This window comes from Dama dama, chromosome 25, assembly GCF_033118175.1.
Source record: "Dama dama isolate Ldn47 chromosome 25, ASM3311817v1, whole genome shotgun sequence".
In the NCBI taxonomy this organism is placed as follows: domain Eukaryota; kingdom Metazoa; phylum Chordata; class Mammalia; order Artiodactyla; family Cervidae; genus Dama; species Dama dama.
In genome coordinates, this window is record NC_083705.1 from 10,661,320 (window position 1) to 10,689,112 (window position 27,793).

Here is a 27,793-nt window from a genome sequence, read left to right on the forward strand (position 1 = left end):
ACACACTGCTGAGAAAACAGCTCGAAAGGTAGCAAAGTCAGTGTTGAACTGTACGTATCAAGTGTACATTGACTTTTTATATAATAAGTAAAATTTGAGGGCATCTCTTTCCACTGTGTGAAACAACTTACATTGATTATGTCATGGAATGCTCACAGCAGCCACATAAACTCATGGCATTGCTCCCATTCTTACCTGGAAAAACTGAGGCCGAGGAAAGTTAAATCACGTGTCAAGGCTGCACAGGTATTCAGTGGCGAGGCTGGATTTGAATCCAGATCCTCTGGCCTCAGCGCCGGGGCCTGCAGTATCTCTCCTCCAGCGCCTATGCTGGCCTTCTGTATGTAACCTCCAAAGCAAGTCACCTGTGTGCTTGCCTTTCTCTAATCATGTAAATTAGGAACTACAGAAAGCAACAACAAAGTAACATCTAATTCCCTATCTTGAAATGATAATCGACAGATTGATGTTTATATTTACATAGTTCATGTACATGTATACTATGTATTTTTGCCAAAAAAAATCATACTATTTTGCAGCCTGCTTTCCCAATTATTAGAATGCAATATTTTCCATATCACTATTTTTCATAGCTGCATATTATTTCATCATTCAGAAAATACTCAGTTTTTTTAAAAAACCAATCCCCTATGGTTGGACATTCAGGTTAGTTACAGTTTGTTACAACTATAAGTAATGCTGTGGTGGTAATTCTTGCTCTGTTTAATTCTGCAGGATGAATGATCAGAAGTGACCGCCAGGCTCATTGCCAGGCTTTGGGTCTGTATTAGTGGGCTCCAGTGTGACTGTCCTTTAAAAACTCAGGGCCTTGCCCTCAGCAAGCCTGGTAGGGAAACTCTAAGCAAAATTGCGGCCTCCTTCTCTTTGCTCTCCGGAAAGAAAGGACAAAGGTGCTGCTCCCAAGCCTCGCCTGGTCAATCAGGCCCTTTCTGACCCACACCTCATTCACTGTCCAAGGTGGGGACAAGCGGTTCCTCAAGCCCTGAAGGACCTATCCCACTCAGGCACCCAAATCATCCCCTGGGCACCAAGATGTCGATAATGAGATTCACTCGATGGTATTTAGGTTTTCCGAGTGAACCCGATGTGGAGGAGAGGGAGGACCCTGCGGCTGGGGCAGAAAGCAGCCTTCTACGGGCTTCCCTGGGGATTCAGGAGTTAAGAAGCCACTGGCCAAGGCGGGGGACTCGGGTTCGGTCCCTGGTCCAGGAAGATTCCACGTGCTGCAGGCCCCTGAGCTGCAGCCTCTGAGCCTGCGCTCTGGAGCCCACACTCCGCAACGAGAGCAGCCCCTCACCACAGCTGGAGAAAGCCCTGGCACTGCCAGAAAAGAGAGAAAGCAAGCAAGTAAAGCAGCTTTCTCTTTGGCCTTAAAGACATATGGGGTCTGCAGGAAGTGAGAGGAAGCTGAAAGTGGAGAAGGATGTAGAGGCAGGAGGGCCGGAGGGAGCTGGTGACCAGAGAGATCGACATGAGCTTTTCTCGCCTTTCTGACCCCAGAGAGAGGTCTCCAGGTGCTGCTAGAACCTGCTCAGGGGCAGCTCCTTGCACTCTGAGAAGGGGGACCCACTCACTCCCCAAACTGAGGGCCTGCCCCGGGATGAAGGGGCAGCTGAGACAAGTCCCCTTCAAGCACTGGATGGAGAACGAAGCCCAGGGAGGTGGACGGACCGACCACGAGGCGCAGAGGAACCAGTGTGGACGGGGCCCCTGCTTCTGGAGCCCGAGGCGGAGCAGGCTGGGGAAGAAGAGTGGCCCAAACAGAGTTCTCCTCCTGGCCTCAGCCCCCGGGTCCTGGGGGACTCTGCAAGCCAAAACACGAAAGGACTTGGATCAGATAAGGAACCAGAGCCTGCTTTGTCCTTGCAGCCAGAAAGAAACCAGGAGAATACAAGTTCTCTCTCACTTTCTCCTGCGGTCCCATTCATATACTCTTCCTTTTGTTGTTATTTTTATGAGCCTTGCTGCCACTCTGGGAGAATCCCCAGGTCTTTCTCTGCCTGCCTGCCTTTTCTCTGCCTGTGTGTGTGTGTGTGTGTGTGTGTGTGTAGGGAGGTCACCCATAATTGACTGCCCTTTTTGAACCTGGCCAGAGGCTCTTCTGATTCTCCAGGGCCAGCTTCTCTCCTTGAAACTCCAGAAAACGTGTCTTCACTTCAAAAAACCTCAGACTGTGGCTTCTGATGAAGTGTCTCCTCCAGTCTGGGTGAGGGGTCAGGATGCGAAGAAGAGGGAGACGGAGGGAAAGGGGAAGAGACACAGAGACGATGTCAGACAGACAGACAGACATGGAGAGGAAAGGAAGCAGGGGAGAAGCAGAGACGGTGAGAACTTGAGGGGAAGGAGACGGAGGTAGAAAGACCTGGAAACAAGCTCAGAGAGACTGAGGGACTGCCAGGCAGGGAAACGCGGACAGCTCCATGCCAGAGAGAAGGGGAGGAACCAAGGGTGATTTGCTGAGAGGACGCAGGAGAGCCCAGGAAAGCGGGAGGGCAGACAGTTCAGAAGGAGAGAAAGGGGAACGGGCAGCAGAGACAGACAGACAGAAGGAGGAGCAGGGGCCAGGTGATGAGCAGACAGGGGAGACATCAGGAGAAGGAAGGAAAGAGAGGGAAGGAGGCAGAGGGGCGCCCGTGTCCTCGCTGCTAGCAGCCGGGAAGCCAGCCGAGCGTGTCCTTCGGGCCCGCCGTGGCCGTGGCCGCGGGGAAGGGCCCTCGGGCCACCGGGGGAGGAGGGCGGGGCGGGCCGGCGGCGACGCCCCGGGGTGGGGCCGGCCGGTATAAGCGGGGCCTGCCCGCACCTGGCAGGGCCAGCTCCCCGGCAGGTGGCGGCGGCCAGCCCGGCCCAGCATGAGCTCCTTCGACCTCCCAGTGCCCTCCCCGCCCCGCTGCAGCCCCCAGTTCCCCAGCCTCGGCCAGGAGCCCCCCGAGATGAACCTTTACTACGAGAACTTCTTCCACCCCCAGGGCGCGCCCAGCCCGCAGCGGCCCCCCTCCTTCGAGGGTGGCGGGGAGTACGGGGCCGCCCCCAACCCCTACCTCTGGCTCAACGGGCCAGCCGTGACCCCGCCACCCTACCTGCCAGGCAGCAGCCCCTTCCTGCCCCAGGCCTACGGCGGTGTGCAGAGGCAGCTGCTGCCCGCCGGCGTGCCCGCGCTGGGGGCCGGCGACCTGGGCTGGCTGCCGCTCCCCTCGCAGGAGGAGCTGATGAAGCTGGTGCGGCCCCCCTACTCCTACTCGGCGCTCATCGCCATGGCCATCCACGGGGCGCCCGACAAGCGCCTCACCCTCAGCCAGATCTACCAGTACGTGGCCGACAACTTCCCCTTCTACAACAAGAGCAAGGCCGGCTGGCAGAACTCCATCCGACACAACCTGTCTCTCAACGACTGCTTCAAGAAGGTGCCCCGCGACGAGGACGACCCGGGTAAGGGGGCTGTGGGTGTGGGGCCGTCCCCGAGGCAGGCTCAGTCCTCCTGACATCCCATTCTAGGGAGCCCTGCAGGGATCCTGCCCCACCCCGAGGCCGGGGGTGGAGGGGCGGTGGGCAGAAGGAGTCCGCTCCAAAGGTGGACCCTGCAGGCAGATGTGCCGCTGGCCTCTGAGTGACCTCTGAGCCTCGCTTTTCCCATCTGAAACACAGGGCCAGGATAATAGTCAGTCTGCCAGGCTTGTGGGCAGTGGGCTCATGAGGTGATGCACACGAGGTGTTTGGTGCTGACACAAGCTCCATGGACTGCAGTGACTGTGACCATTGGTTCAGACCCCAGCATCCAGCGTCCGGAGACTCCTGTGGGGGCGGGGGTGGTGACTGCTGGGACTACACAACGCTGCGTGCGCTCCAGGCCCCCGGGAGGGACCAGACATCCGTGGGACAACCGCTCGGGGCCACATTACGCCGCCTGCCTGCCTTGGCTACATCGCCTCCTTTAATCAAGCCCTGCAGGGTGGCTCTTGTTATCCTCATTTTATCGGTTGAGGAAAATAATAGCCAGAGGTGAAGCCCCCTGCCTAGGGTGATACAGAAGGATGTGACCGTGGGAGCAAGTGTCTGAATGGAGGCCCCTCTCACACCAGGGTGTGAGCTGTTCCTTTATAAGGAGCAGTTTCTAGAACTTAGAGATGTGTGTGCTTAGTCACTCAGTCATGTCAGGCTTTTTATGACCCCCACTCAGTCATGTCAGGCTTTTTATGACCCCGTGGATTATAGCCCACCAGGCTCTCTGTCCATGGCATTTTCCTGCCAAGATTACTTCTCCCAGTGATCTTCCTTCTCCAAGGGATCTTCCCAACCCAGGAATCAAACCCAGGTTTCTGGCATCACAGATGGATTCTTTACCATCTAAGCCACCAGGGAAGCCCATAGAGATGTACAGAGAGTAATATATTAAATACTCATGTATCCATTTCCCAGAATTAAAGTGCACTCCCGTCACACCATAGGAAGCCAGCATACCTCTCAGAGGAAACCCACTCTCACCCACTCTGAGGGTTGTGACGGCAGGACTGTTGGTCCTACAGAGGAACGCGAGCGTTCTATCCAATGGCTGGCCTCACCCTTAGGCTGAGAGATGTGGCAGGCAGGGTGCAGACTGTCCCTCCCGGGGACAAAGCCCCTTTCACATGTCTAGCATTAGCCCTCTCTCACAGCCAGCCTGAGGAAGAAGGGGCAGGCCCAGTGGGCCCACTTCTCAGACTAGGAAACCCAGGCTCACCCCAGGTCCCCATCTGAAGCTGGGACTCAAGTCCACCCTCGGAGTTCATGCTCAGAACCTTCAGGAAGCCCTCTGTTTCTCCCTGAGTTCTCTTTCCCATCAGCAATGGAAGAAGCCCCTCCCTCGCCTTGGCCCCAGTACTTGCATCTCTAGAAGAGCCCACACAGTAAACTCCTTCGTGGCTCAGGCCTCTCACTCTGCACTCCGAGAGTGCCAAGGTGTGAGGTGGGTGCTTGAGGAAAGATCCGTATGGTGTGATGCATGGTGAGTTTGCGGCATTCCTGTCTTCTCTGCCTTTCTGCGTCTGTTACCTTTGGTTTTAGCATCTGACAGACAGGGAGGTACGGGAGCAGAGTATTGGCTCCATCTCTGTACTTACCCTCTCCCGCCCCTGTGCCAGGCAAAGGGAACTATTGGACCCTGGACCCCAACTGTGAGAAGATGTTTGACAACGGAAATTTCCGCAGGAAGAGGAAGAGAAAATCAGATGTCTCCTCCAGCACGGGCTCCCTGGCCCCAGAGAAAACGGAGGCTGGGCTCCTGGCAGGCAGCCCCGAGACTGCAGAGGCCCAGGACATCGTGGACGGCGCTGCACCAGGCCCCACTGGCTCCCCGGAGAAGCGGCCAACGCCCCCCCCGCCAGGCACCCCATGCCTCAGCAGCTTCCTCTCGACCATGTCAGCCTATGTGAGCGGGCCGAGTCCCCTGGGCCGCCCCGCAGCCACCACGCCGGGACTGAGCCTGGAGCCCGCTGACAAGGTGGGGCAGAACTCGCTGAGCTTCAGCTCCTACACCCCCCTCACCAACATCAGCAGCCCTGTGGGCGGGGGCGAGTGGGCCAGCCCCATGCCCAGCAACGCTCTGGGCTACGGGGGCTCTGTCCTCAACCAATTCAACCCTCCCTTCTACGGGAGCGTCAACACGAACAGTGTCCTCTACCCCAGGGAGGGCACTGAGGTCTAGAAACGGAGCAGCTCCTGAGCCTGGAGCTCCATGGGTCCAGGGGTCCTCCATGCCAGTACTCCAGACCTCTAATCGGCCAGACACTACACAGGAGGCTCAGAGGAATTCATCTGTTTTCTGGAACGTTGTATAAACCTTGAGTGTATCGCATATCCACCCACACAACCCAACCAACTTTGCAGTGGGAATGTTGGTGCCTGCATGACAGTAACCAACCTGGCCATTTATTGAGCACTTCTGTGCTAGGTGCTGTATGAGGTTCTTTGAAGGTATGATTTCACTTCCTATTTCCAACCACCTCGTGAGGGTCATATGAATCTACCCATTGAGCAGATGAGAAAACTGAGGCTCGAGGGAGTTAAGTCACTTTCCCAGAGTCATACAAACTAGGAAGTGGTGGAGCAGGGGGTCAGGTACAGGTTCTGGTGTCTCCCCTCAAAGTTTGGGCCGACAGAGGCAGGAATGGAGGGATTGGTTGAGCAAACAAGGAAAGTCAGTGTGACGAGGTGATGATGGCAAACACATCAAAATCTCTCCACTGCCCTCCAGCCAGCCATCACATTTAGTTACCAGCCCTGGGTACATCTCATCTTGGTCCAACTCTTTATTCTGTGGCGGCCCCCAACTTACCTGCCAACACTCCTTTTGCTCCTGCTCAAGGAGGGGGAGCCCAGATCCCTGCCCCTGCTGGCCTGTGTGTCTAGCCTCCCCCCACAGAGGCAGATTGCCTCCCCAGCCCCAGAGACCAGGAGCCGGGCAGGGAAGGGAGGAGTATGCACCCCAAACTCCCACCCCTGCTCCGCCCACTGGCAAAATCTTGTAAAGCCCAACTTCCTGTGTGCACGTCATGGACCAGTGAGCTGGAGGTGGCTGAGTCTTCCAAGAAAAACAAGGGCGAATCAGTGATTCCTTTTTCATAGCCCAGGAGGGGCTTCAGACTGCCACAGAGGGGTCCACGCAGGCAGCTCGTGGGATCTTTTTCCTGTTTTTGTGCATGCTTTACATACCAGTGATGCCGCATCACAGCACACCCTGGGAAGTGATTCTGTTTTCTTATGTTCTTTTCAATTAAAAAAAAAAAAAAATCTACGTGTGTCCCTTCCTTGTGAGCTTTCCTGTCTGTTGAGCTGACTCCGCGTGGAGCCAAGCGCGGCCTGGAGCTAAAGGCTCTGGGGGCAGGAGGTGGAGAAAGCACAGCTATCAGTTTCTTTCCCTCCTCCATGCTGACGGAGGGACAGGACAGAGCTCCTCAAAAAAGGAGGGGAGCTTGTGGGACACACGATCTGGCCTGTGGTTACAGTTCATGCAATCATCACCCCTGCATTGTGACCACGTAACTCCACCCCCAACAGCCCTGTGCAGGGTGTGGAACCAACCCCATCACCACACAGACAAGAAAGTTGAGGGTCAGAGTGGTCGTGCAAATTTCCTCAGGTCCTCGGCCCGTTACTTCCCGCCCGTGTCTCCTGAGCCCGCACCTCATCACGCTGTAGCGCAGCTCAGAGGCGGCTCCCTGGCGGCAGTGACCACGGTCCCGTCGGCTGCAGCTCACTGGGGGCTGCAGGCAGGCGCTGGGCCACGTGCTATGCAGAGGGAGCTTTTGAACTCCCACAACAGCGCACATGGATAGACCCTGGCAAGCCACTTGGGTGCCTGGACAGTGACCACTAGAGGACTCGTGCACAGAAGCTGGGGGTCTTCTCGTTGGAGAGACCTCCTCAGCTGTGCGTGCATCAGGCCATGCCAAGCTGCTCTCTCAGACTCTGAGAGGCGGTCTTTCCCTGGAGTAAGAGAAAGTGTTTGTTGCTCAGTCATGTCTGGACTCTGTAACCCCATGGGCTGTAGCCCGCCAGGCTCCTCTGTCCATGGAATTCTCTAGGCAAGAATACTGGAGTGGGTTGCCATTCCCTTCTCTAGGGGATCTTCCCAATCCAGGGATCCAACCTGGGTCTCCTGCACTGCAGGCAGATTCTTTTACTGTCTGAGCTACCAGGGAGGCTTAGAGTTAGAGGAGGTGGTAAATAATGCTGTTGATGATAATAATAATAAAAGTATTCATTGTAGGTTTACTCTGTGACAGGCACTGTGTTAGGACTTGAACTGCCTTATTGCATTTAATCCTCCAAATAACCCACTGCAATCAACACTATTGTCTCCATTGTATAGGTAAGAAAACAGCCTTAGAGAGATTCTGTAGTTGATCAAGGACCTACAGCCAGGGTTCAGTACAGACCCCTCGATGCCATGGCTGAAACTTCTCTGCTGCACCTGGCGCTGGGGAGGCCTGGGTTTACCATGAGTGAGCAAACCAGGAAAAATGAAGTTAGGGAAAAGCTGGCCTCCTTAAAAACCTCTCATATTTTTCTTGGGGAATCCTTTTCCACAGATAGCCAGAATCCTCCTGGCAGGAGAGGCAGAGGCAGTCCTGGTGAGGAGGTAAAGGGAAGGGATACAGTTTCAGACCATAAAAAATAAACACTTGGAACAAGCTGACCCCTTGCTCAAGATAATGGGCCCTAGAGACTGGGAGAGGCAGAGACTCCACAAATGTCTCCAGGGAGATGGAGTCAGAGGCAGAGTTGGAATGCAGGTCCCTGAAGCCCAGACTAGGATGCTTCATCACGCTAGATCCCACTGCCAGCAAATATGCCCAAACAAACTGTGGTCTCCAAGAATAAGCTCCAGGCCCGCTCTGCCAGCCTCTCTCCTCCCCTACGATGGGTCTGTGAGTCGTGCAGTCTGGGCAAGGCCCCGCCTGTGAAGGGGCCCACAGAGCCCAGCCTGGCCCCCGGGAGGGAGGTGGCTGCTGAGGACTGAGGACCACAGCCCTCAGCCCCCTCCCCACAGCCCAGAAGGTAAGGCAGGGCGGCAAAGGCAGTGTCTGCAGGGCGCTGGCGACTCCTGTCTGTGACGGCGGCGCTCCTGGCCGCAGCACCGGCAGTTCACGGAGGGCAGTGTGCGCTGCTGGGGACACTGCTGGGGATTGAGGGAGACCCCCTCAGTCAGGGGTCTCCCCAGGCAGCGGCTGCATGCTGCTTCTTGCCCTCTTTGGGTTCTCTTCCTCTGAGAAGAAATGGGATCTGGAGAGAGGGAGGGAAGGAAGAAAGAGAGGGTAAGGGAAGGAGGGAGGGATGAAAGAGGACTGGTCATGCATAAACGCTCAGTCCTGCGGGTGGACTGTGGACTCCTCAGCCTCCTACAATTGGCTCTACGTTAAAGACACGCCCTCCAACGCGGATGAAAGAGAACCGGGCTTCCTGGGTGCTAGAGATCCCAGGAAGGCTGCATGGAGGAGGTGAGACAGGAAGGAGCTAAAGGACAGTTGAGATGAACTAACACAAAGAATTTCCCAATAAAAGGAAACTAAGGGAATTTATCACCTGCAGACCTAAACTCGAGAAATTGTTCAGACTGAAGGAAAATTATAGTACTGGAAACTCAAATCTTTCAAAAGGAATTAGGAACATCAGAAATGATAAAAATTCTGGGTAAATATCATTAAAGTCTTTTTTCTCTTCCTAATTTATTTAAAACACCCAAGACTGTTTGAAAAAAAAAAACTGTAACGTTGTCTTGTATAGTCTAAAATGTATGTAGGTGTATACAGATTTTCAAATGGGAACTTTACTATAAGGAATAGGGTTTTGTGGTAAATGGATCTATATAAGTGCAAGGGTTTTTTTCTGCATATTTTGAAAAGCGATACAACCTTAATTCTAAATAGACTGTTAAGGAAAGTTAAGGAAGTTGTTATAATCTCTAGAGCAAATAATGCAAAATAATGCAAAGAATTGGAAATAAAATGCCAATAGATAAACTGAAATAGAGCCTTTAAAAATATTCAAATAATTCTATAAATACAGAAACTGCAAAACACCTGAAAAACCTAAGCAAACAGAAGAAGAAAGATAAAATAGTAGATCTAAATCCAGTCACATCAGTAACTATATCAACGGTTAATGAACTGAGCATCGCAACGAAACGGCAGAGATTTGTGGGGCTAATAAAAGAGGAGAACTCAACTGTGCGCTTTCTGTAGGAGACAGGCTTTAAGCAGAGAGGACCCGGGAGGGTGAAACGTCAGTGGATGAAAAGTGCAAACACAAGAAGCAGATGGTACTATTGGATAAAATAGACCAGAAGTCCAGGAATATTATCAGAGAAAAATGGGGCGTCTTTTAAATTAATTTTTATTGGAGTATATTTGCTTTACAATGTTGTTTTAATTTCTGCTGTACAACAAAGCCAATCAGCTATACGTGTGTACATACACACACACACACACACACACACACACACATGTGTATCTATAGCCTCTGTTTTGTGTTTTCTTTCCGTCACCACAGAGCACTAAGTTTCCTGAGCTATACAGTAGGTTCTCATCAGCTATCTATTTTATACATGGTAGTGTATATATGTCAATGTCCAAAAAAAAAAAGGAAACTAAGAGAAGTGCGAAATAAAGGGATTAGATCTGATAGACAGAGTGCCTGAAGAACTATGGATCGAGGTTCGTGATATTGTACAGGAGGCAGGGATCAAGACTATCCCCAAGAAAAAGAAATGCAAAAAGGCAAAATGGCTGTCTGAGGAGACCTTACAAATAGCTGTGAAAAGAAGAGAAGTGAAAGGCAAAGGAGAAAAGGAAAGATATACCCATTTGAATGCAGGGTCCTGAAGAATAGCAAGGAGAGACAAGAAAGCCTTCCTCAGTGATCAATGCAAAGAAATAGAGGAAAACAACAGAATGGGAAAGACTAGAGATCTTTTCAAGAAAATTAGAGATACCAAGGGAATATTTCATGCAAAGATGGGCACAATAAAGGACAAAAATGGTATGGACCTAACAGAAGCAGAAGATATTACGAAGAGGTGGCAAGAATACACAAAAGAACTGTGTATTCAAAAAAGACAAAAAAGTTATTCACGACCCATATAATCACGATGGTGTGATCACTCACCTAGAGCCAGACATCCTGGAATGCGAGCTCAAGTGGGCCTTAGGAAGCATCACTACAAACAAAGCTAGTGGATGTGACGGAATTCCAGTTGAGTTATTTCAAATCCTAAAAGATGATGCTGTGAAAGTGCTGCACTCAATATGCCAGCAAATTTGGAAAATTCAGCAGTGGCCACAGGACTGGAAAATGTCCATTTTCATTCCAATCCCAAAAAAAGGCAATGCCAAAGAATGCTCAAATTACCACACAATTGCACTCATCTCACATATTAGCAAAGTAATGTTCAAAATTCTCCAAGTGAGGCTTCAACAGTTCATGAACCATGAACTTCCAGATGTTCAAGCTGGATTTAGAAAAGGCAGAGAAACCAGACATCAAGTTGCCAACATTCATTGGATCATTGAAAAAGCAAGAGAGTTCCAGAAAAACATCTACTTCTGCCTTATTGACTACGCCAAAGACTTTGACTGTGTGGATCTCAACAAACTGTAAAAAATTCTTCAACAGATGGCCGTACCAGACCACCTGACCTGCCTCCTGAGAAATCTGTATGTAAGTCAGGAAGCAACAATTAAAACTGGACATGGAACAACAGACTGGTTCCAAATTAGGAAAGGAGTCCATCATGGCTGTATGTTGTCACCCTGCCTATTTAACTTATATGTAGAGTACATGAGAAACGATGGGCTGGAAGAAGCACAAACTGGAATCAAGATTGCTGGGAGAAATATCAATAACCTCAGATATGCAGCCTAATGGCATAAAGTAAAAAAGAACTAAAGAACCTCTTGATGAAAGTGAAAGAGGGGAGTGAAAAAGTTGGCTTAAAACTCAGCATTCAGAAAACTAAGATCATGGCCTCCAGTCCCATCACTTCATGGGAAATAGATGGGGAAACAATGGAAACAGTGCGAGACTTTATTTGTTTGGGCTCCAAAATCACTGCAGATGGTGACTGCAGCCATGAAATTAAAAGATGCTTGCTCCTTGGAAGAAAGGCTATGACCAACCTAGACAGCATATTAAAAAGCAGAGACATTACTTTGCCAACAAAGGTCTGTCTAGTCAAAGCTGTGGTTTTTCCAGTAGTCATGTGTGGATGTGAGAGTTGGACTGTAAAGAAAGCTGAGCACCGAAGAATTGATGCTTTTGAATCATGGTGTTGGAGAGGACTCTTGAGAGTCTCTTGGACAGCAAGGAGATCCAACCAGTCCATCCTAAAGAAAATCAGTCCTGAATATTCATTGGAAAGATTGATGCTGGAGCTGAAACTCCAATACTTTGGCCACCTGATGCAAAGAACTGACTCATTTGAAAAGACCCAGATGCTGGGAAAGATTGAAGGCAGAAGGAGAAGGGGATGACAGAGGATGAGATGATTGGATGGCATCACTGACTCAATGGACATGAGTTTGAGTAAACTCCAGGAGTTGGTCATGGACAGGGAGGCCTGGCTTGCTGCAGTCCATGGGGTCACAAAGAGTCAGACATGAGTGATCGACTGAACTAAACTGAACTGAACTGAAGAGAATTTATAACCTGCAGACCTAAACTCAAGGAAATTGTTCACACTGAAGGGAGATGATTGGAAACCCAAATCTTTCAAAAGGAATGAGGAACATCAGAAATGATAAAATTCTGGATAAATATTATTAAAGTCTATTTTTGCTTCCTAATTTCTTTAAAATACATAAGTCTGTTTGAAAAAAAAAAGTAGCGTATGTATGTCAATCCCAGTTTCCCCATTCCTCCCACCCGCTTTTCCCATCTTGGTGTCTACATGTTCTCCATGTCTCTGTATCAGCTTTGTAAATAGATAAAAAATGGGCACTTTCAAAGTGATGAAGTGGTCAGCTCATCAGGTAGACAAAAATTACAAATGGAAAAACTTTACGTGAAGCAAAACTGACAGAATGAAAGGGAAAACTAAGCAATTCCACTGTCTCGGTTGGAGGATTTAACACTCTCTGTCAACAACTGATAGTTGACAGAGAGTGTTAAAACAGTCAGTAAAGACATAACAGGTCTGAACAACACTAGCAACCACCTTGACCAAATGGATATTTCTGGAGCACTGCATTCGATAATGTAGTGCACATATTGTTTTCCAGGGCAGATGGTATGTTTACCATATGCTGGGTCATGAAACAGGTCTCACAGAATTTAAAAGGATTTCAAAACACTGTGCTAAGTGGAGGGTACCAGACACAAAGAGCATTAATAGATACTTACATAAATATTTATATACAATTCTAGAATAGTCAATCTATAATGACATAAAGCAGATCAATACAAGCATACTTCAGAAATACCGTAAGTCTGGCTCCAGACCACCAGGACAAAGCAGATACAGCGATAGATTTTTGGCCACAAGAATTTTTTGGTTTCCCAGCACATATAAGAATTATGTTTACATTATACTGTAGTCTGTCAACTGTGCAAAAGTGTTACATCTACAAAAACAATGTTTATATCTCAATTTGAGAATATGTTATTGATTACAAATGCTAAGCTTTATATGAGCCTTCAGTGAGTCTTAATCTTTTTTGCTGGTGGAGGATTACCAAAACGCCATAAAGAGACAGGATATAAGCAAATATTGCTGGAAAAATAATACCAATAGACTAGTTTGGTTCAGGGTTGCCACAAACCTTCATTTTGTAAACACATCTGCAAAACACAATGAAATGAAGCGCAATCAAACATGGGAGGCCTATAGTTGTTTAGGGCTGGGATGAGGGCAGAGGTGAAGTTTGGTTGGGAAGGGACCCCAGGGAACTTTCTGCGATAATGGAAACATTCTATACCTTGATTATTGTGGTGATGACATGGATGCATCTTTTTGTCAAAGTTCATGGATCTATACACTTAAAATATGAACATTTACTGCAGGTAAATTATACCCAAATGAAGTGGATTAAAATTAAGAGAGACTTTTGGAATGTATACCAGGAAGTGACAAATCTGGTTGGAATGCTAGTTGAGACTGGTTCCAGAACACTGAATTAATTAGCTGCCAATATTTAAAACTTGTGAGATTTCAGGCAAATATGAAGATTTAGGCTTCTCTGAAAAGGAAGAAGCTCTGGCAATACTAAGATAAGATTCACCACCACCCCCGGCCCTGCGGCCACTCTATCCCTCCTCTGCCATATTCCTGCCCCCCAGCAAACCATGGCTGGAGCAGGCTAGCAGTTGCTCCCTTTAGACGGAGCACTGGCTTTCCAGTGACCACCTTGCAAGCTTCACGTGTGTGAGTGCCCTGTCTAGCTCTGGCTGCCTTTGAGTTTGTGACCCACGGACTGTAGTGCTAGAACTAATTCTCACTTTTTATCTAATTTAGCGCCTAGAGCTTCTGTATGTATCCTCAGCATCTGACTCTCATCCCTACCAGCACAGATGTATGGTTTCAGTGTTATATTGGAGCACTTTGTGTATATTATCTTACGAAATCCTCAGCTACCAAGCAGGGCTTATAATCACCCCCAATATGTAACTGAGAAAGCTGAGACACAGAGAGTCATTAAATACATGTCCAGGTTTACACAGGCACTAAGTGATGAAGCCTTATGCAAACCCAGAGCCATCTGACGTCAGGGCTTATGCATTTCCCGGGAAGTCCCGCTGGGCAGCTCCAGGAAGCAGGCTTCCCATGGAATGCCAGGGAGCTGTGTGGGCTCCAGGGGGCGCCACTCACACAGGACCCAATGTAAGCGTGCCCTCTTGTGTCTTGCAGAACAGAAGGGCAGGGTAGCCAATGCGAGAGGGGAATTCCCTTTAACTTCGGGAATTTATCTCTGTCGACGAAATTTTCCCTATTGCCTACTACGTGCCAGGTGCTGATCTAAGTGTGGGAGACATCAGTCTTTTCAGTTCAGTCACTCAGTCATGTCCCTGACTGTTTGCAACACCATGGACTACGGCACGCCAGGCTTCCCTGTCCATCACCAACTCCCAGAGCTTGCTCAAACTCATGTCCATCGAGTTGGTATGTCATTCAACCATCTCATCCTCTGTCATCTCCTTCTCCCCCTGCCTTCAATCTTTCCCAGCATGAGGGTCTTTTCCAATGAGTCAGCTCTTCACATTAGGTGGCCAAAGTATTGGAGTTGCAGCTTCAGCATCAGTCCTTCCAATGAACACCCAGGACTGATCTCCTTTAGGATGGACTGGTTGGATCTCCTTGCAGTCCAAGGGACTCTCAAGAGTCTTCTCCAACACCACAGTTCAAAAGCATCTATTTTTCGGCACTCAACTTTCTTTATGGTCCAGCTCTCATATCCATACATGACTACTGGAAAAACCATAGCTTTGATGAGGTGGACCTTTGTCAGCAAAGTAATGTCTCTGCTTTTTAATATGAATAGGCAATGAACAAAGTCCCTGTACTAATGGAACTTACCTCCTAATGGGAGAAACAGCCAGTTAAACATAAGCAGGTTATATAATTACATGAACATCTAATATCATGCTGGTTAATGACCATCACTGGGAAGCAAACTGAAGCAGAGTCAGGGCTCAGCAGTGACTGGGGACACTATTTAAAATGAGGAGGTGCGAGACGTCTCTCTGAAGACGTGGCATTTGAGCAGAGACTAGTGGGTGTGAGGGAGCCAGTCCCACAAAGAAGTGGAAGAAGGCCAGTCCAGCAGGGCAACGGGAAGAGCCAAGTGCAAAGGCAGTGGAGAGGGAATGAGCTTTCTGCACCTTTGATGTTAAGGACGAGACACTAGTAGGACCTCACAGGCCTGGGCGATAGTGTGGGTCTCATTCTATCTAAAGAGGAGAATGGTGGGGCAAGAATTTTTGTGGAGGGAGAGATGGAAGAGAGTAAGCTCAGGGCTCTCTGAAGGGTTATCACAGGGCTTAGCACCCACCCCAGGAGCAGCCCACTGTCCTCCTGAATGAGTCTGTCAATTAAAGTGTGCCCAGCAGTGCTTCTATTTGTGATTGTTTTTTCCAAAATACAGGTGTCGATAGCCTGGCTTCCAGCAGGATGGCAATGACACCTGCTCTGGTTTCAGTAAATCCTTCTTATGCAAAATTCCAGCTCTATCTCAGTCACCAAAGCCTCTGAACCTTTCCACCTGAGTCTCTGGGTGCAGCGTGTGACAGACAAAGAGTAAAACAGTGTTCCTGAGTGAAAAGGTGAACAAACTGCAGCCCTGCCAACCGCTTACCCCTAGGTGAACTGGGGTGAGTCACTTCTCTGCTCGGTACAATGGGGCTATGCATGCCTCATTTCCAGAGTGGCTCATGGTCATTGATCAAGATCAGTTGGTTTTTTTTATGTCTCAATTTTAAAAATCTATTTGTTTATTTATTTTTGGCTGTGCTGCCGCCACAAAAACTCATTCTGGGTAACAATAGCTGAAAAAGGACACAGGGGAAGGGTCTTGAGTGGCTCATGGATCAAACATAGGATGGGGGAGCCATGTGCCCAAGGAAGATAGATGCCAAGGAGGACCAAGTGCAGGGATGACAGTCCAGGTCAATCCCTGGGCCCATAGTGAGGACCATAGTACTCCACCAGAGTAGTTCCTAGCTGGCCTGCTCCTCAAGACTCAAAGCCCGAGGGAATCATGCAGATGATCAAGCTAGGTCCTATATCCCCACTCTGCCTGAGGAGGGAGAGTGGCATCTGGGTTCTGCCATCCAAGACTAACACAAAATTCTTCCCTAATCAAAAGGGGCTCAGGACTTCTGGAGTGGTCCAGTGGATAAAAATCTGCCTGCCAATGCAGGGACACAAGTTCGATTCCTAGGAAGCTTCCACATGCTGCAGAGCAACCAAGGCCCTTTGCCACAACTATTGAGCCTGCGCTATAGAGTCCGTGCTAGGCAACAAGTGAAGCTACAGCAATGAGAAACCCGAGCACCGCAACTAGAGAGGGGCACCTCCTCACCACAACTAGAGAAAGCCCACACACAGCAATGAAGAGCCAGCACAACAAAAATAAAATTATTTTTTTAAAAGGTGGGAGCTCAGAGGCTGACTGGAAGAAAACAACGTAACACTTGAAGAGGCAAGTGGAGTAAGAACCCTGTGGGAGTTCACACATTCTGATGCTTTGGGGGCCAGCTAGTCACAAGTCTGTACTATACAGTCCCTGGAATTCTCCAGGTCAGAATACTGGAGTGGGCAGCCTTTCCCTTCTCCAGGGGATCTTCCCAACTCAGGGATTGGACCCAGGTCTCCCACATTGCAGGTGGATTCTTTACCATCTGAGCCACAAGGGATGTCCAAGAATACTGGAGTGGGTAACATGCCTTTTCTCCAGCAGATCTTCCCGACCCAGGAATCGAACCGGGGTGTCCTGCATTGCAAGCAGATTTTTTACTACCTGAGCTATCAGGGAAACTCCAAGTATGTACTAAAGGCATCCAAATTCAGTATCAGAAATGACTCTTCTGGAAAAACTATGTCAGATTGGGCTTCCCAGGTGACGCTAGTGGTAAAGAACCCATCTGCCAGTGCGGGAGATGTAAGAGATGCAGGTTCAATCCCTGAATCCGGAAGATCACCTGGAGGAGAGCATGGCTAGCCATTCCAGAAATCTTGCCTGAAGAATCCCCATGGAAAGAGGAGCCTGTGGGCTTCAGTCTATAGTGTTGCTCAGAGTTGGACATGACTAAAGTGACTTTGCACAAAGGCACGTGTGTCCGATTCAGCAATGAGTTACCAATATGGAAGGAAACCTAAAACTTTATCCTTTGGGTGATGGGAAGCCACAGAAGGATTTAAGCTGGGGTGGAGGGTACATGGAACCAGAGAGGCATGAGAGAGCCAGCGAATCAGACAGCACGGTGGGGTTTGGATGGAGACGGAATTGAGACATTCTCAAGAGAAGAAGGCAGCAGGATTTGAAGCTGTAGGGACATGGTAGGAGAGTAAGAATCAAGAACTCACCTAATTCCTGCCAGAGGGGACAAACATCCCCAAGCATCTCTGCCCAAGTGCTTCATTTTTGTTAGCAAGGGAAGGATATTGTAAAGGCCAAATTGCACAACCAAAGAGGAAATCCAAAGGCAGACAAAGAGAATAACAGAAAGGACTCTGTGGTTGACAGGGTGATTCATTATTATTCTTTAAGGTAAGAAGGAAAAAAATAATTGATCCTGGATGAAGAAACTGGGCTTGGCTGAGCCTGGGGCTTTGGGAGGAAAGTCTGCTCCAGAATTCCTTGGGGGCATGTGGCTGAGGGGTGAGAAGGAAGGAGGGGAGGAATGGGGCCCCCAATGCTTAAAGAGACATTTTGTTCCAGCCTGGGGCTGGGGAAATGGAGAGGACTGGGTTTTACTGCTTCGAAGGCAGGAAGAAGTTGGCAGGACTCAGCATTGTCCCTGCAGATGAGCCCTCTTGCCAACTTACTTGGTTTTAAATACCTCTTCAGGCTAGCCTGAAGGAAACCCAACCTGAGTCCCATCTTTTGCAGACGAGGAAATGCAGACCGCAAAAACTGGGGCAGCTGAGAAAGGTCATGCTGTTAGGAAGTGATGGAGCACAAGTTAAACGGGGCTCAAGGTTCCTGACTGGGGCCTGGAGCCGCTGGTCCTGGGGTAGCGATTTATGTCACATAGAATTTCCCATTGATCTTGCCACTAGCACAGTGTTCGCTAATAATAGGAGGGAATTAATTTTCCCTGGTGATTCAGACGGTAAAGACTGTACTGCAATGCAGGAGACCCAGGTTCGATCCCTGAGTTGGGAAGATCCCTTGGAGAAGTGAATGGCAGCCCACTCCAGTATTCTGGCCTGGAGAATCCCATGGACAGGAGTCAGGTGGGCTGCAGTCCATGGGGTCGCAAAGAGTTGGATACGACCGTGTGACTAACACGCATACACACACATTAATTTTTCATTTGTTTGGTATCAGTTGATCTATCAAGCTACCAGGATGAATTGAATATTTCCTATGGGGATTCTGAGCAGAGGAGAAAATCAACGAAGCCTTAACGAGTCAGAGTCTTTCCTGAGAGTAGAAAGGGGTGGGGTGGAGGGGGGACTGGATATACCCGGAGGGGAGAAGAAAGTCATCCAGGAGGGCAGGACAAAGGATGCGTCTTAACAGCTCCTCCCATTGATCTTTAAAGCTCCCGTGAGAGTGGTGAGATTTGAAGTGGTTAAATTTGAAGCCAGATTTAACTACGGTCTGTAAGGATTCCTAGGTTCTGTATGGATGTAAGACAACGAAAGATGCGGAATTGGGAGACCAAAATAATTAAATTTCTGGCACAGTCCAGTGGTTTAAGTCAAAGGCCAGCAAGCTTCTATGTTCAGCTCTATAGGCCAAGAGGCAAAATCCAGGATACGATGAAGGTGCAAATTTTTATGAATGAAAAATGCAGTAAAAATAGAATAATAGAGTCCAAAGTTTTGAAATCCAGTTCTAGTAATGAGAAGATGGGAGTCTGCTGGGGGAATAATATTTCATTTAACTGGGGCTCAAAGTGGGTGTCAGGTATCCTCAGTCAGTTGCAAATGTTCATCTGTTAATGCTGATCTGCAGTGGATTTTATGTGCTGCATATTTTTTATTATATATTTCACAAATATTTCTTCCCAATTTGTTCCTTACGTATATTTTTGTTGCTGTTTATTGTTTTACTTTTTGGCCCCGCAGCCTGCGGAATCTAGTTCCCCGACCAGGGATCGAACGTATGCCCCTGCATTGGGAGTATGGAGTCTTAACCACCCTACCACCAGCGAAGTCCCCATGCGCTTCGTGTTTGACTGTGTCTTTTGCGCAGACACAGACACTTACGCTATCCCTTTGATTGGCGGTGTACCAAACAGCAGTGCTAAGCTCTGAGAGACCAGCGACTGCTCAGCTCTGTGAAGCACGAAAGCCGCCGGAGATGGGAGGTAAACCAATGAGCGGGCCTCACTCCAATAAAACTTTATGGACACTCAAAATTTAATGTCAGATAATTTTCACATGTCACAGTCTTCTTCTTTTGATTCTTTTTTAACTGTTTAGGAATACACGTCTTTCCTAGCTGTAGGTTGGGGAGCTGGCGGGGGTGGGGATACAAAACAAGTGGTGGGTGATACCGGTTCACGAGTCACGCTTAGCCTCACAAATTCAGCTGCTCGTGAGCAGAATGGCCAAAGGACGTCTTTGATGTTATCCCTAACAACAGACTGGCTGGGGGGAAGTATCTGATAGGACAGATGGAACTAGAAGTAAGGTGCTACCGAAGCTCCTGGAGCCTTGGGAAGATATCTGCCTCAGATCTGAAGCAAAGGTTCTCCAGATCATCCCAGACTTGGTGGGTTTGGTGAGACCTGCCAGTGTTTGCTTGGCCCAAGACTGATTCTGGAAACTTGATCCTCAATTCCGTGTGTCTGTGTGGTCACTCCAGGCCCCCAAAGTCTTAATACTTAGTACAGGGGTTTCCAGGATGGGGTCAGGTTGCCCTCCCAGACAGCTGAGACCTAGGCAAGTGGGCAGGTTGGGACATGGACAGCACGTGCAGTGCCTAGGCTTGGGAATAGCCCTGATCGCTAGCTTCTCGGGGGAGCGTGGCACCTGTTTATGGGTAAACTCAGGGCCTAACTCAGCTGGAAGCAAGGTAATGGGGCAAAGCAGAGCTGCAGAACACCCAGGCCCGGCCGCCCGAGGTTTAACCCTTTCTAGGAAAGCAGAGGGAAAATACAATAGGTTGGTGCAAAAGTAATTGTGGTTTTATATTATTGAACTTTGTTGTTTGATACTGGAGTAGAAGTACTGTTAGTCACTCAGTCAACCAGGCTCCTCTGTCCATGGGATTCTCCAGGCAAGAATACTGGAGTGGGTTGCCATTCTCTTCACTAGGGGATCTTCTGAACCCAGGGATCGAACCCAGGGATCAACCCCAGATCTCCCACATAGCAGGAGGGGATCTTAACAATCTAAACCACCAGGGAAGCTTGATATTGAAATACATTCTTAAATAAATGTGGTTTTGTTATGCATCATTTTAATGTATATTTCTCACTTTATTTTTTGCTAATGACTTATTGAACATGTCAGTCAATCAGTTGTGTTAAACTTTTTGCGATCCCATGGACTGCAGCCCACCAGGCTCCTCTGTCCATGGGATTTTCCAGGGAAGAATACTGGAGTGGGTAGCCATTCCCTTCTCCAGGGTATCTTCCTGACCCAGGGATTGAATCCAGGTCTCCTGCATTGCAGGAAGATTCTTTACAATCTGAGCCATTACTTGCTGTTTATTTTATATTTATTTTAGACTAGGGAAATGATGTTAAACAAAAAGCAAATCTGAGCAATTTTCTTATTCAAGTTTAAAATGGCTTGTAAAACAGTGGGGACAACTCGCAACATCAACAATGCCTTGGCCCAGGAACTGGTAATGTGCAGTGATGGCTTAAGCAGTTTTGCAAAGGAGATGAGACCCTTGAAGATGAGGAGTGCAGTGACCAGCCATTGAAAGTTGACAACAACCAACTGAGAACAATTAAAGTTGCTGCAGAACTCAATGTCAACTGTTCTATGGTTGTTTGGCATTTGAAACAAATTGGAAAGGTGACAAAGCTCAAGAAGTGGGTGCCTCTTGAGCTGACTGCAAATCAAAAAAATCATCTTTTTGAAGTGTCATCTTCTCTTATTCTATGCAACAATGAACCATTTCTCAATCGGATTATAACATGCAATGAAAAGTGAGTTTCATACAACAACTGGCAATGACCAGTTCAGTAGTTGGACCAAGAAGAAACTCCAAAGCTCTTCCCAAAGCCAAACTTGCAACAAAAAATCACTGTTTGGTGGCCTGCTGCTGATCTGGTCCACTAGAGCTTTCTGAATCCTGGCAAAACCAATATATGTGAGAAGTATGCTCAGCAAATCAGTGAAATGCACCAAAAGCTACAACACCTGCATTGGTCAACAGAAAGGGCCCAATTCTTCTCCACAACAATGCCGGACAGCATGTCACACCACCAATGCTTCAAAAGTTGAATGAATTGGGCTGTGAAGTTTTACATCAACCACCATTACTCACCTGACATCTCACCAACCAACTACCACTTCTTCAAGCATCTTGACAACATTTTGCAGGGAAAACACTTCCATAACCAGCAGGAGGCAGAAAGTGCTTTCCAAGAGTTTGTTGAATCCAGAGGCATGGGTTTTTACACTATAGGAATAAACAAACGTATTTCTCATTGGCAAAAATGTGTTGATTGTAATGGTTCCTATTTTGATTAATAAAGATGTGTTTGAGCCTAGTTATAATGATTTAAAATTCATGGTCCAAAATTGCAATTACATTTGCAGCAACCTAATGTAAGCACGCCCCCAATTAAAGGACCAGCCCTAACCAAACCCCATATTTCCAACTGATTCCTACAGAAGATGGCAGAGCCCTGCTCCAAACCAAGAGAATTCAGCTCTGACATGGTCCTTTCGATGTCAAGTTGGTTTTGCAGATTTTAATAAAATGGCTGAGAAAAGCACTGAGTCACTTACTCCTGCAGTCATTTACACTGCACCTACTCTATGCTGGGCGCTGCTGGGGCTGGACTGTGTGAACAAGATCCGCATCCTCCAGCTATATTCCAGCTCAAGGTTCTTCACTGAGCCCTCCAGGCCAGGGCAGAGAGTCCAAGATTGTCCCCATTTTACAAAAGAAACAGCTGACACACATACTCGATACAGGAGTCGAAAAGTGTGAGAGCCGCTCAGTCCTGTCTGACTCTTTGTGACCCCATGGACTACACAGTCCATGGAATTCTCCAGGCCAGAATACTGGGGTGGGTAGCCTTTCCCTTCTCCAGAGGCTCTTCCCAACCCAGGGATCGAACCCAGGTCTCCCAGATTGCAGGCGGATTCTTTACCAGCCGAACCACCAGGGAAGCCAGAAGACAAGGAGCGCTTCACGAGTGTGAGGTCATCCTTGTGCGGTGCCGCGCTCACCTTCTCTGTATCATTCCGGGTTTAGTATATGTGCCGCCGAAGAGAGGACACAAGGGGAGAAGGTGGGCGATAACTCAGATCTCCTTTGTCAGAGCATAAAGCTTCCACTTGGCTAAAACACAAGACAGCTTTTCCAAACCCTCAACTATTCACTTTGTCTGACATGCTTAGTGATGGCAACCCTGCTGCAGACTCAGCGTGGAGTGCCTGGGATGGAAAGACGGGGCACTCACTCCCTGTCCTTAGAGAGTCTGTGGCCTAGGGGACCACAGGGGCTGAGGGCTCCCCAGCCCATCCGGGCACAGCACTGGGGTCAGAGGCTCAGACCCAGGACAGTCTGCAGACAGGCCTTCCGTTCATTATGCGAAACCGCTGTCCTCTGTGATTCTTGGTCTCCTCATCTGTTAAACGGGCATATCAATAGTACCCGCTTCAATGGGCTGGTGTGAGGGCTGAGTAAGGTGACACGGTGCCCGGCGCAGTCAGCATTCAATAAATGGTGCTTACTTAAAGGTCCAGGAAAGAAAACGGCGAAGGACAAGGTAGAAGTGTCTAGAATTCAGTACAACTGATTTTGTGTGTCTGTCTCAACGTTTTGTTTTTAAATATTTCTGTACAGTGTCTGTACTGGGCACAAAACAACACTTTGAAACAGGTATTGTTATTTTCTTCCCATTTTGCAGATGAACAAACTGAGGGCCAGTGATGGAAAGTTCTTCAAGATCACACAGCAAGAAAGGACGAAGACCGTGTCCCCAGGTGATCCTCCCCACACTGGACTGCCCCCTCATCACTGGAGGAAGTAGTTTGGCTGTCATTTTGCTGTGGACAGAACAAGAAGACCAAGGTTTCAATGGCGGTATGAAGGGCTCAAAGGAGATGAGGAGGTGCTGGCAGGAAGGACTGTTATACTCAGAATGAGTGACTCCAACAAAAGCAGAACTCCAGGAAGATTCTCAGGAGGCAGGATGGGACTGCAAGATGACATCCCAACATCAGGCCTGTCTTCTCTGAAAGATTCTCTATGGCCCCACAGAGAAGAGGCAGGAGGGGGAATGAAAAAGATGACCAGCTGTGGGATGCTTCACTTCTCCCAAGTTCCCAAAATGTTTTCCACTTTCAGGATGATCTCCTCCAGTCACTGCCAATGAATCTACTATTGTTTCCCACATTTCCACCCCCGTCCCCTCAGCCAAAGGAAGAAATCTTGATGGATTTCTGGACCCTTTGGTACTGAATGACTGTGATAGAATGATCTGGTGTCTGCTGACACAGAGGAATCCCCCAACCAAGAGTTTTGGTTGATCTAAGCCAAAGTTGGCTGATGACTTATGTGCCTGCCACCCTTCCTTCCTCGACCATGCAGACATCATAAATTGATCATGGTGCTCCTTTCTCTAAGATCTGAGACAGCCAGTGTATTCATATCCTAGTGCTGCCTCAACAAAGCGCCACATACTGGGTGGCTTAAGACAGCAGGGATTTATTCTCTCACAGTTCCAGGGGCTGGAAACCAAACATAAGGTATCAGCAGGCCCTCACTCCCTCTGAGGGTTCTCAGCTCATTTCAGTTCAGTCGCTCAGTCGTGTCCAACTCTTTGTGATCCCATGGACTGCAGCACACCAGGCCTCCCTGCCCATCGCCAACTACCATAGCTTGCTCAAACTCATATCCATCGAGTTGGTGATGCCATCCAACCATCTCATCCTCTGTCATCCCCTTCTCCCGCCTTCAATTTCCCCAGCATCAGGGTCTTTTCCAGTGAGTCAATTCTTCACATCAGGTGGCCAAAGTATTGGAGTTTCAGCTTCAGCATCAGTCCTTCCAATGAATATTCAGGACTGATCTCCTTTAGGATGGACTGGTTGGATCTCCTTGCAGTCCAAGGGACTCTCAAGAGTCTTCTCCAACACCAGAGTTCAAAAGCATCAATTCTTCAGCACTCAGCTTTCTTTATAGGGTTCTAGGAGAGAAGTTTTCTCTGCTACTTCCAGTTTCCAGTATGTCGAGGCTCTCCTTGGCTTGTTTGCATCACTCTTATCTCTGTCTTCATATGGCTTTCTCCCTTCTATGTGTCGTTTTCCGCTCTTCTGCTTCCTATAAGGACACTTATCAATGAGCTTAGGACCCACTGGAAAATCTAGGATAAACTCATTACAAAACCCTTAACTTAATTACATCAGCAAATGTAGTTTTCCAGACTTTCTAATCCTTATTTTCTAATAAAATCCCACTCATAGGCTCCAGGGGTTCAGATGTGAACCTTCTGGGGGGGTGGTCACCATTCAACCCACTACAGCCACAGACCCTTTCCCAGTATAGTGTTCAAATGAACTGACCCACCCTGGGCAATGTTGGCCCATGCAATGAAATCTTTTTATGATCTCTAGTCTAAATCAAACCTAGTGATTTGATCTAACTATAAATGTTTGTGGGTTGCCATTTATGTAAAAGCCTCAATACTCTGAGCTGTGCAAGGGGCGGTGGTGAAAACTAAGAGAGACATATATCAAAAAAACATGTGGCTGGCACAGGATGGGCTGTTTAGTAAATGTTCATTGGCCCTCCCAGGCACCTTGCTGTGTCCCATAAGATACGGTCTCTACCCTGCGGGAAAGGCCCTGGTAAGAGCTAAACCTCAGGAGACCCTGAAGGGAGGCGCCGCCCCCCCCCCAAAAAATGTTTCCTCCCACTGTAATCACGCAGTTTACACATCTCCCCCAAACCTTGCTTTTATTTAACAAATATGTTTGAGCTGTTACTCTGGCTCAGTCCTGTGCCGGCTTTGCAGATAAGATGGCTGATAAACCCTATGGGATGGAGCCCACTGAAGGAGACAGGTTGGAACAGGCTTTCGGTGGAAATAAAGCTGTGACTACAGATTGCATTCAGGGCTGTGCAGGGGGAGGTGTACTGAAAAAGTTTCGAGGCTCTACTTCAGATGGGAGGTCAGGGAAGTCCCTCTAAGGAAGAAAGATAAAGACGACAAGGTTTAACCAAGACATGAGCTAAGGAAAGATAGACTGGGAAGCCAGTGGGGCTGAGTCTGCACCTACGCCGGTCACCTCTGTACCCGCAGGAGCCCACTGAGGAGACACAGAATCACCTGTAATGGAAAGGTGATTGTCTAACCCATTTTACAGATGGGAAGAGCAAGGCAGAACACCCAAGCCTGCACTCAGAGCCCGGGTTTCTGTGGATGACGACAGCCTGGCACGTGCTGACTGCCAGCTTGCAGTGGTGGCCCCTGCTGACCTACCTGCGTCCCCTGGGACCCCCCTTCCCTGGCCCTCCGCGTTGGCTCAGGCTCCCTGAAGGAGATACGTGCCAAACCGGGATGAGGGGAACAGTGGGAGGAGGACAAGGAGGCTTCACTTCAACCTGGCACAAAGTGAATACTTTATGGCAAGAACCAGATGAGCAGGTGGCCTGGGATGCTGAAAAACTGCAAGAAACATGCCAATTCCCAGCAAGAGCACCAGAGGATGACTCTACTGGGAAACGTCTCCGTTGCTGTACACAGGCCCGACCAGACAGACCCTCCCCGGGCATCTTTTCCCCGGCGGCGGCCCTCACTCTGCCCTCTGCCTTGCTGACTCTTGCACACCATTCAGACTCAGCTCCCCTGGTGGGTTAGGCACCCTCTCACGCTCTCTTAATACCCTGTGATATCCTCTCCTGCACTGCCTGCAAGCTGTACTCGCTTGTTATTTTCTTGGTAAACTCCCACTGGCCAGATGATGACCTTGTTAAGATCACAGATCATAGACCTCTGTTGTGTGAACCCAGCATCTGAATCTGGCTTATGTAAGTACCCAACAAAATCATAACAAATAGGTATATGAAGGGAAAAAAAAAGAATCAACAATCTATCAATCAAAATTAATGTGTAAACAGGCTGTGTGTAAGTATCAGAGCCACAGTTTGGGCCCAGGCATGTCTCATCTTGAACCCCAAACTCTATAGGTACCTCGGTCTTTTAGGGGCATGTGGGCTGCTAGAGTGCCCAGTGAGTCTGGGGCAGGAGAGGAGGGTATAAGGGGACGGGTTGGGTGCTGGGTGGAAAGCCACTTACTCTTCCACTATTGAGCACCTCCTGTGCGTGTCACACTGTGTTAACGCAGTGAACCCTGATGTAAGACCTGACCTCTGCCGTCAAGGAGGTCACAGTCAGGCTAGGCAGACGCCCTGACAGGTGCTGGGAGGTGTGCTGCGGGGAGCGGGGCAGGGACTGATGCAGGAGAAGACAAACCCAGATCAAGTTCCACTTTGGGTGGAAACTGGACCCCAGCTCGGGGGTGTGACCAACCCTAGATCCCGCAGAGGCCTCTGGGAGCCCATCGTGGACAGGGGCTGTCTCCCTGCCGGAGACTGCACCACCAACCCCTGCCTAAGTCTCCAGCCACCAAGCTGGCACAGCAGATAGCAGGCCTGCCAGAGGGGGCAAGTCCTTAATAAAGCTTTCTCTATGTATTGATATGCATCTTAAGACAAATGTGTATTATATATGTACATACATCTCATATATAGAGAGATAGAGATATACATCTAATTAGCTTTATCTCTCTGGAGAACCCTGATGGATTTTGGTATCTATCTACAGTGCTCCAGAGATCTTTCTAGAACACAAGTTGGGTGGTGTCCCACTTCTGCTTAAACCTATCCCCTGCTCTGGATTAAAATACAGATCCTCCCAGGTAACTTCCAAGGGTATGTGTGTATGTGCGTGTGTGCAGTTAGTGGCTCAGTCCTGTCTGACTCTTTGCTGCTCCATAGACTCTGTTCTGCAGCCAGCTGAGCAGTAGGGAGACACTGTGAGGACAAGAGCCCAGGGAAAGGCTCTCAGAAGTCGCCCTCTCTCTCTGCATCCCTGCCATTCCTCTAAGGACCACTGAGCGGGTCTTCTAGGACATTCTAGGCCACAACTGCAATGAGGGTCTGGGCCTGGACCCTCTGGATTCAGTCTGAGGGCACGAGTGTCCAGAGATCAGGAAAAGGCAGAGGGATGCCTGTTTTTGCCAATCCCTCCCTGTGGACAGAGTTGGAACCAGGTTTGGCAGAGCTCCTTGGCTTGGCTTTCCTGGACCTGGCAGGTGGAAGGCCCCTGAGCAATTGTGGTTCTTTCTGGGTGTCTTGGCCAACCCAGAACCCCAGCCATAGCTCTAGCACCGGATGGGCACCCGCTGGTGGTGACTGTGAAAAAGTAAAACACAATG

At 48.9% G+C, this 27,793-nt stretch overlaps 1 protein-coding gene and 1 non-coding gene across 3 annotated transcripts; one reads left to right on the forward strand and one right to left on the reverse strand.

Moving 5' to 3' along the window:
• The first annotated feature begins 2,870 nt into the window (after positions 1 to 2,870).
• On the forward strand, positions 2,871 to 5,698 carry FOXI1 (forkhead box I1). Of its 2 annotated transcripts, none has more exons than XM_061129795.1 (2): positions 2,871 to 3,447; positions 5,136 to 5,698. In XM_061129795.1, exons 1-2 carry the CDS (start codon positions 2,871 to 2,873, stop codon positions 5,696 to 5,698), a joined length of 1,140 nt encoding a protein of 379 aa, XP_060985778.1. The 2 variants fall into 2 exon arrangements, with proteins under 2 accessions (XP_060985778.1, XP_060985780.1); XM_061129797.1 differs by having other exon boundaries at positions 5,418 to 5,698.
• Positions 5,699 to 22,520: 16,822 nt separating this feature from the next.
• Positions 22,521 to 22,627, reverse strand: LOC133046885 (U6 spliceosomal RNA). The gene has a single exon (XR_009690587.1). It is a non-coding gene; the product is annotated as a U6 spliceosomal RNA (small nuclear RNA).
• Between the last annotated feature and the right edge of the window lie 5,166 nt (positions 22,628 to 27,793).

Bases quoted from the DNA above. Each gene is read 5' to 3' on its own strand.
- FOXI1 (XM_061129795.1), top strand. From the start codon at position 2,871: ATGAGCTCCTTCGACCTCCCAGTGCCCTCCCCGCCCCGCTGCAGCCCC. The intron at 3,448-5,135 runs GTAAGGGGGCTG...CCCCTGTGCCAG, and splicing joins CCGCGACGAGGACGACCCGG to GCAAAGGGAACTATTGGACC.